Here is a 9445-nt window from a genome sequence, read left to right on the forward strand (position 1 = left end):
GCACATCCGTATAGCTTTAACACGGTGAGTAGTCAATTCGTATCAATCGATGTTAAGTTTGAGGATGATGATAAGGCGATAACATTGCTTTGTTCACTACCGGATTCATGGGATAACTTGATTGTGGTGATCGGTGGTGGGGATAAGGAATTATCATATGAAAGTGTGTGTTACGCTTTGTTATCGGAGGAGACACGAAGAAAGGGATCGGGAAATTCCGGTAAAGAAGCATTGGCGGCTAGGGGAAGGCCAGCAGAGAAGACTTTAAATCGGAAAGGGTCCAGGTCCAAATCTCATGGGCGATTGAAGAGTAGGGAGATGAGGGTACAGTCTTGGAGATGTGAAGAATGGGGTCATGTGAAGCGAGACTGTAAAAACAAGCTAGTTTTTAAGAAAGAAGCTGAATCATCCTCGGGTAAAAGGAGGTCAATGCAGGAGATATGTATTTGGCTCTTGCATGTATGATCGGACAAGGATATCCGGTTGATCGATACCGGTGCTTCATACCACATAACGCCTCATAGACATTGGTTTTGTGAATATGAGCAATATAATGGTGGGGATGTCATGCTCGGAGATGATACTGCAGTTCAGATTGTCGGGAGTGGCAAGGTGAAGGCGAGGATGAGTAATGACACCGTGAAGACTATTCCGGACGTGATGCACATACCCTTGATAAGTAGAAATCTGTTATCGATCGATATGATGGCTGATTCGGGGGTTACTTTTAGCTGTGATAAGGATTCGTGCAAGATGACTCAAGGTTCTATCGTGATTGCACGAGGAGTCCGTTACGGGACATTATACAAGCTGCTCGAGGAAACAGTGAATGTTGGTAGCGGGTTTGTTTCTGAAAAGGCCAAGGAAGATGGACATGATATGTCCATGTTATGACATCAGAGTTTAGGGCACATCGGTGAAAAGAGGCTGTCTACCTTAGCTTCGAGTCGGATAGTAGAAGGAGTTCCAAAATGCTCTATGGGTTTCGAGTTACGTGAACACTGTCTCCATGGAAAACGGAACCGAGTTAGCTTCTAGCACACCGGTACGAGAGCAAGCGAGGTTCTCGAGCCGATTCACGGCGACGTTTTTGGACCTACTCCGACTCCATCTATTGAAGGATCCAGGTACTATGTATCATTCATAGATGATTTTTCGAGATATAATTGGATTTATTTTATTAAGAGTAAATCGGATGTATTCGAGAAATTTCGTGAATTTAAGGCCTTGGTTGAAAATCAATTGGGCGGGAAGATCAAGATCCTCCGTACGGATAACGGAGGTGAATTCTGTTCGGATAAGTTCGAGCAATTTTGTGTGGATAATGGTATTGCAAGGCGGAAGATGACTCCATACACGCTCCAACAGAATGGGATGGCCGAAAGGCTAAATCGGTCACTCATAGAAAATGCGAGATGCATCTTGAGTTAGGCAAGTTTGGAGCCAGAATTTTGGGCGGAAGGCGTAGCCACGGCCTATTATTTGAAGAACCAGTCACCGACCTCATCGGTGAAGGATCGTATACCATATGAGGCAGCATTTGGGAAGAAACTGAATCTGTCACATGTTCGGGTGTTCGGGTGTGATGCATATGTTCATGTACCCAAGAAGAAACGGGGTAAGCTTGACAATAAGTCGGAGAAGAACATATTTGTCGGATACAAGGAAGGGGTCAAGGGCTATAAGCCGTGGAATCCATAATCAAAGACTATTGTATATAGTAGGGATGTCGTCTTTCGTGAATCGCAATCCCAGGTTGGCACACAGAAAGGGGATGAGCCCAAGAAAGTGGTAGTGCTTGAAAAAAGTCCCGAAACCGAAACTATGGAGATGGTTCCACAAGGCTCGCCGATAGAATCTAATTCTGAATCGGAGCAAGGGAACTCGGTTAATGAAGTCAAGGATGTAGATTTGGATGAAGACTCGGATACGGTTAGCATGCCGGCTCTCGGGAGATCGACGCAGAAAAGAAAGGTACCACTTCGATACTCTCTTAGTGCTTTGAGTACGTTTCATGCTTTGAGCATTACCGAAGATGATCCTAATTCTGTAAAAGAAGCGAGATCCGTGGATGATACGAATCGGTGGGAGCTCACAATGATAGATGAGGTGCGATCGCTTGATAAAAAAGAAACACGGAGCTTGTGTAAATTGCCTAAGGATAGAAAGGCAATTGGGTGTAAATGAGTGTTCAAGCGAAAGCTGAAACCGGATGAGAATGTAGAGAAGTACAAGGCTAGACTTGTAGCCAATGGGTATTCTCGGATCGATGGTGTTGACTATGACGAGATTTTCTCTCCCGTGGCGAAGTTGACCTCGATACGGTTTGTTTTGTCTGTAGCAACCGCATATGATCTTGAGGTAGAATAGATGGATGTAAAGACGGCTTTCCTTCATGGGGACTTGGAGGAGGAGATATATATGAGACAACCGGAAGGCTTTGAAGTAAAAGGAAAAGAGAATATGATGTGCAAATTGAAAAAGTCCTTATATGGGCTGAAGCAGTCACCGATGATGTGGTACCAGAAGTTTGACACGTATATGCTCCAGCTTGATTTTGTGCGTTCAAATTCTGACCATTGTGTTTATGTGAAGAGGATGGGTAATCGGTTTGTCATTCTCACGCTATATTTGGATGATATGTTGTTGATCGGGAATAGCGTGAAGATGGTGAAGTCCGTGAAGAGTTTGTTGGCTAAAAAGTTCAAAATGAAAGACTCGGGGCCTGCAAATTTTATTTTGGGCATGCAGATTAGGAGGGACCGTGAGAAACAGAAGCTGTAGCTAAGGCAAGAGAAATACATCAAAGAAATTTTGAAGAAATTCAATATGATAGATTGCAAGCTTGTTGGTACCCCTATACTTTTAGGGACCAAGTTATCTGCGGAACACTGTCCCAAAACAGATGAGGAAGCTGAGGAGATGGCCCGAGTTCCATACGCGAGTGCGGTGGGTAGCTTGATGTATGATATGGTGTACACGCGTCCGGATATAACCCAAGCAGTGGGAGTCTTGAGTCGATATATGTCTAACCCGGGTAGAGAACATTGGAATGCGATCAAAAGAGTTTTCGGGTATCTTCGTGGGATTTCGAATTTTTCTTTATGTTTTGAAGGTACGGGGAATGGAAACATGCTTGATATCATAGGCCATGTAGATGCAGATTGGGGTGAAGATATTGATAGTAGACGGTCCACTAGCGGGTTTGTTTTCACATTATTTGGGGCTGCGTTGAGTTGGATGAGTAGGAGGCAAAGCGTGGTAGCACTTTCTTCTATAGAGGCTGAGTATATGGCTATTACTCATGCTGGAAAAGAGGCCGTATGGTTACGGCGGTTGTGCTCAGAGCTCGGTTTTGAGCAAGGTGCTGTAGATGTGAGATGTGATAATCAAAGGGCTATTTATTTAGCCAAGAATCCGGCGTTTCACTCACGCACAAAGTACATTGATATTCAATATCATTTCATCGGAGAAAAAGTGGAGAAGAATGAGATTCGACTTGTAAAGGTCGACACGGTAGAAAATAGTTCAGACTTCCTTACTAAAGCCGTCACGGGTGCAAAGTTTGAATGGTGTTCTGCTGCGATTAGATTGAAGAAGAATGATATTGGAAGGGCTCTCATTTGCGCGAAGTATCCACCAAGTGGGAGAATGTTGGAGTTGACGAATACTTCGGGGACTTTTGTTTTTCACACCGGGTATGCCTACGTGAGCTTAGAGAAACCGAAGTGTTACCCAACGACATGTAACCCCTGCGCGTGGGATGCGGGGGTTTGGGGGCAGCGCCCCCGACACGGGTGTTCCGCTACACGGTGAATGGGCGGGGGTTCGGGAGCAACACCCCCGAAACCTCTACGGGTTTGAGCTTTTATTTAAGGCGGCCCGTATGATTGGAATTAAGAGGTTTTAGGTTTTTGAGCCCGTTTTTGGGGCATATATATTTTTCTCGGTTTTATCATTGTAATCGTGGAATTGGATGTAAACCGAAAAATATAGTGAAATCTCTTTGCGGGACGTAGCCCTAATCTTGGGGTGAACCCGGGTAATCTCGTGTGTCATTCCAATTTTTCTTGATTCTCTCGTGTGATCGTCGATTCGGTTTCGATAAACCCCTTTCACCCTTGACGATGCCATCATTTATTTCTCACGAATTTGATGTATATTCCGTCAATCATAACAATCTGTTTCAGCAGGCTAGCCTTTCTTCACTGCTGGTTAGGAAACTCGTGCCGTAATATTCCATCAAATTGTTAACTTCTAGATAGAAGTGTTAGTGGGAGTGTTTATATAGATACGGATGATGTTTAGCTTGGGGTAGAGTTTCCGGTTGCAACTCCTAAGGTAGCAGGTACTAGCGGAGTAACCGATAGAGATAATACTTGTAGCGAGGTTGAGCTTTTAGAGCCAACAAATGTTGTAGCCGTCGAGTTTGATAAGGTATGCGTTACATTCCCTGATTTATATTAATGCAATGGTAGATTTGTTTTAAATCCTTATGGAGTGATTAAAGATATAGGTGGAGTTAATGTTCTAATGAGGATGATGAATATGAAGCATGGCCTAGATTTGAAAGATATCTGTAGCGATCGAGCCCATAAGTTTCTATGGGAGAGTAGTAGCGAAATTCTGATTTTCTAACGAAGGGTTTGCTACTTGGTTCAAAAGTTGAGCCAACGTGAAAATTAGTGAAAATATATCTCGAGTTTGAGTCAAAAAATGAAACTATTCTATTTGGAGTTGGATTTTATTTTGAGTAGTTACCTAATTTAAGTAAGTTTGTTCTGTATTTTCCACGAATCCTTCAATCGAACATTCATGCAGAGGAAGGGGAAAACCTTCTCTATATGAATGTTTTTAACAATAGCACTATTCTATGATGCTTTCTCTCCGGACAAAGAGCAAGGGCTAAACAGACAAATAGAGCTCGAAACTATAAAAACTATAAAGAGTAGAGAAAACCAATTATGCAAGTTTTGGCTATCGTCCAAGCGTACGATTAAATTCTTCGGTTTCTAGATCCAACTCTTGCTTTTATATCAGTAGTTTCTTTGTCGTGAAGGATATCCAAGAGGCAGCTTCTTCGTGAATTACACCCTAAATCAATTTGAGAGTGTTGAAGCCAATTAAATCTTGTGGGTAATATTTGTTAATTCCTTTATGAGATTGAGAGAAAGAGACATTAAAATGCATGTGTGAATTATGTTAGAAAAATCTCATATTTGATAATTCGTGTGACTTGAAGTAGTTGATATATTCTAAGTGGCATAACTTATTGCTTTAAGTTTTTAAGTGAATGTGGGTTTAATCGGATATCTTGATGGGTGAAAGTATCAGATTTCGATGGTTGATCGGTGGCCCTTCTTGGTAATCTCCCCCTATGAAGGCACCAAGCTGAAATACAATTTTTCTGGGCCAATGTTATTTGCCTTGACATGAGCTTTGATGTTTTTTCGAGTTTGTGTTGTGAGACATCCGACAAAATTGAAACGTCATACTAGAGAGACGATTTGAATGGGGAGCGGTTTCTTATTATTTCTCGGTTTTATCTCTGTCGGGCTGAGCTAATAAACACTCGGATGCCAGGAAAATTGGGCCGAAACTTAAGGTGGTTGGAGGGCTGTTCGGCCCGTTTTCGTAGGTGCAGTAGCTGTCTAGAATGGGCGGTGATCTTCTGAGAGGCTTTTGTTTTTGTTTGGACAGTCTTATGAGAGCTGCTTTTAATAAGACTTTTGGGTATTTCTCTCTCTATCTTTTCCTTCCATGATGGCTGAAAAATACGAAATTCGGGGCTAAAATTGGACTGGAAATAGTGACAGGGGGAATTTCTTCATCACCTGCGAAAGAGCCAACCCACCGAAGCTGTGACCGACAAGGACCACTCTCTCCAGTGAAGCTCCTAGAGAGATTGATTTCAGAGATATGGTCTGAAGCGGGGTCTGACCCCGGAGGCCGCGAGGTCAAGTGCAGTGACTGTGTTAGCATTTTGGCCATCTTGTACCGACACCATGCGCCGTGGCGGCGTGGCCTGACCCAGCACAAACTGCAAGTGATGCCTCGTTCTGCTCGAAGCAGAAGAGGAAGAGGATGAGGAGGGCAAGAGATGCTACGGTTCAGCTTCTTTTTGTCCATTTGCCTCTCGTTTAATGCGTCCCTTACCCAAAACTGGGTCTCTCCAAGGTGGGGGAAGGCGACGGGTTTTTTGTGCGGCGAGATGGTTTGGTGTTGACTATTGCTAGCAGAGGAGAACACTCATTGGTCAGCAATTACGAAGTCAACGGAGTTGACTGTTCTTGAGAGCCCATATATCACCTTATCAAATAGTCAAATAAACAAGGATGGTTCACAGCAGAGAATGAACAACGCTGGCACTTTATGGAAATCCCTGTGCTCAGCTCCATTTTTTATTTTTGGCAAACACACAATATTTCACAATACACAGTCACATTTATTACATTCCGCCGCAAAGTTCTCAAGCTGCCAATGCTAATTCAAAGGCTTCAGCTACAACAACAGATGGCCATAGTTTGGAGATTCTGCTGCTGAATCTCATATCCTGAAGTGTTGAATCTGGAGGTTCTCCACATCGAGCTTCTTGAAGTTGCTTGCTTTTCGGGTGACCAGGAACTTGCCCCAGTTGTATGGCCTGTACTTTGGAGGGTTGTGCTCATCGGTCAATTCCTGCAGTGGCTGCACCATGGTATAGTGTGGCGGGGTGAAGAAGAAGGGAATCGAGAACCTCTCTTTCTCCGAGTTCACCACCACTCTGTGCTCCACGCTCTCGTACCTCTCGTTGCTCCAAACCTTCACAAAGTCAAAGAGTTAATTCGTCGGAGCTGTTCCGTCGAGTACTTCACCCACATTCTCAAATGCAGTACACATGTATCACCGATGATCATGTACGAAAGTCACAGAAATCAATCAAGTTAGAGGCCTCTGTGTATGTCTGTGTCTGTTCACTGGTAATTTGATTGATGATTTCTTGGTCTCCTTTTCTTTTTCTGCAAAGTCTACAGCATGAGCCCTACAAACATAATTCCAATCTGACTATATTCTGAAACTCGAAAAAACCAAAAAACCAGCTCCTTCAATCATTTTGGTTTGGTTGTAACATGAAGATTGACAGATTTCTTGAGAGAGAGAGAGAGAGAGAGAGAGAGAGACATCCATAATAATCTTCACATTCTTCATGCAACTTAAATGTTGTGCATATAGAAAGTTCTTTTTCAAATGCGTGCGGTACCTTAATAATGTCACCAACATTGATAATAAATGCGTTAGGGATGGGCTTGACTTGAACCCATTCCCCATCACTCTTCCTCTTCACCTCGAGGCCTCCGACGTCGTCTTGAGCCAGGATGGTGAGCGCCCCCGAGTCCTTGTGGCGGCCTACGCCCAGAGCCAGTTGCGGCTCGGGGCAAGGCGGATAGTGGTTGAGCCGGACGAAGCTGGTCTGGTCCTTGAAGAAGTCGTCAAACCTGTTCGCGGGCAAGCCCAGGCTCCGAGCTATCAGTCCCATCAGCTCGTGCGCGAGTTTCTCCAATTCTTGTGCGTATTCTTCGCATGCTTCCCTGAATTTTAATAGCCGCAAGAGAATCATTATGGACGGAGCATTGTGTATTTACTGATTCAGATTATATAGGTCGATCCGATCCATCATGCGCCAGCTTCAATGGAAACACCATGTAGTGTAGCCAAAGGAAAAAAAGTCATGGAAACACTAACCTTAATCCAGGAGGGTGCTCAGGCCACTGATTGGTCCACTCGATGACACCCTCTTCGCTGTCCTCGTGTGAGGCCGGGACGAGCGTCGGCTCTGTCACGGTGAAGTCGAAGACCTCCTTCCAGTCTCTCACGTTCTTGGTGTGCTCCGTCTCGTAGTACCCCAACGTATTCTTCTCGTCCCTCCGCACCTTCCTCTTCTCCTCCGGACCCTGCGCGAAGAACTCCCTCGCCTCCCGCTCTATCCTCTCCCTCTTCTCCGCCACCACCCCATGGTTCACCACCGCGAAGAACCCCCACTTCTTGCACGCCTCCCCTATCTCCGCCACGAGCCCTTCGATGGCCACGGTGTCAGTGACCGCACCGTCCGAGGGTGAGTGGCCGGTGAGGGCGCCGAGCTCGATGAGGGGAATGCCTTCGGCTTGAGTGGCTGCGAGCTTGGGCCTGTGCTCGGCGTCTTGTATGAAGGCCGGATTGACCTCTCCCATTTTCTTTTTCTTGATAAAGATCGTGAGTTTGATGTTGGGTCAATGTGAGTTTGTGACTGATCTGGAAAGGTCAAACCTTTTCTGTGTTTAGTGCCGTGGTTGATATTGAAGCGGTTATAGAGGAGCCTATTTATAGTGGTAATGGTGGTGGCTGATGCACGATTGAACCTGGACGCGATTGACTGGATGATCTGGGGGCAGCTAAGGAGTGACGAGAATGGTGTCGAGACATGTAGAAAATTATGAGGAGAAATGCAAAATGAGGACATAGAGTTCGTGAATCTTGACGTAAGAGCTTGCATTGCTTATCGAGGTAGTTTTGTTCGTGGCGTTTGTGGTAAATAATTGATTGCTGATTTCATCATATGTTGTTGAAAAGTATTTGACATGTGATACAATGGATGCACAAGATAATCTTGAACCAAATGTGTTTGAACAAAGTGTAATGGACTAGGAACAAGGCAGGGTTCCATGCTATTTCAAAGCGTGATCGGGAGAATTACTCCAAATTTTTTCTTCTATTGTATATTAATCACTTAATTTAATTTTTAAGTGTAAATTGATTCTATCTTTATGCTGCGAAAAGACTGATTCTAGGTGTAATGGAACTCTCCCGATATGGAAAATTTGAGAAAAAAATCTTATACTTATTGTATGAACGTCAATTTAATTATAAACCTTTTAATTTGGTCAATTTAATTCTAAATCCTTTGACAATTTGTCAATGTAGTCATTCCAATCGAGTTTTACAAAAAATCGCTGACATGAATGCCAATTTTCTTATGTGATATAACTGGCATTAACGTGGTCTTTTGAAGAAAAAAATTAATTTTTTCTGATTTTTTTGTTACATTTACCTTTGCGAGTCCACGGCCTCAGCTGAGGTCGCTGGCCCAAGCGCCCTGTCTTGGCCTTTGCCGGCCATAGTTTACCTCGCAACCCCTCGCCTAGTGGTTGGCAAGGGCGTTGTGGCCCTTGTCAAAAAAATTAAACATGAGAAGGGAAAATAGAAAAAGATATTAAATATATTTCAAAAATTTGTGATGGGCTAGGCTGTCTCTTCATGATTGTTTGTTGTCCAAATTGGACAGCCCAATTCTCAGCAAAAGGGGAAGAAATTTTCCGATGAAATACTTTTCGTTGGACAATATTTGGACCTCGTGCAGGAATCTGTTGAGTGAATGAGAAACCCAACACGGCATCGAATTCCTGCAAATCAAATCACTTTAGCCTCCGGA

At 43.9% G+C, this 9445-nt stretch overlaps 2 protein-coding genes across 4 annotated transcripts in view; one reads left to right on the forward strand and one right to left on the reverse strand.

Moving 5' to 3' along the window:
• The window catches only part of LOC115735585 (DNA repair protein REV1), an 870695-nt gene that overhangs the window by 449369 nt on the left and 411881 nt on the right, over positions 1-9445 (forward strand). The window lies entirely within an intron of this gene.
• Positions 6370-8331, reverse strand: LOC115735578 (jasmonate-induced oxygenase 2-like). 2 transcript variants are annotated; one of them, XM_048272946.1, is made up of 3 exons: positions 7723-8331; positions 7241-7568; positions 6370-6784 (listed from the first exon to the last, which is right to left on the reverse strand). In XM_048272946.1, exons 1-3 carry the CDS (start codon positions 8205-8207, stop codon positions 6665-6667), a joined length of 933 nt encoding a protein of 310 aa, XP_048128903.1. In that variant the 5' UTR covers positions 8208-8331; the 3' UTR covers positions 6370-6664. The 2 variants fall into 2 exon arrangements, with proteins under 2 accessions (XP_048128903.1, XP_030522743.1); XM_030666883.2 differs by having other exon boundaries at positions 6370-6801; positions 7723-8327.

The sequence above is a fragment of the Rhodamnia argentea genome, chromosome 11, assembly GCF_020921035.1.
Source record: "Rhodamnia argentea isolate NSW1041297 chromosome 11, ASM2092103v1, whole genome shotgun sequence".
NCBI classification, from domain to species: Eukaryota; Viridiplantae; Streptophyta; class Magnoliopsida; order Myrtales; family Myrtaceae; genus Rhodamnia; species Rhodamnia argentea.

What these genes read in the sequence shown, in the direction of transcription:
- LOC115735578 (XM_030666883.2), bottom strand. Translation starts at nt 8,207, where the DNA reads ATGGGAGAGGTCAATCCGGCCTTCATACAAGACGCCGAGCACAGGCCC. An exon ending in GAGCACCCTCCTGGATTAAG is followed by an intron (nt 7,569 to 7,722) that starts GTTAGTGTTTCC and finishes ATTAAAATTCAG; the next exon opens with GGAAGCATGCGAAGAATACG. An exon ending in ATGTTGGTGACATTATTAAG is followed by an intron (nt 6,802 to 7,240) that starts GTACCGCACGCA and finishes GACTTTGTGAAG; the next exon opens with GTTTGGAGCAACGAGAGGTA.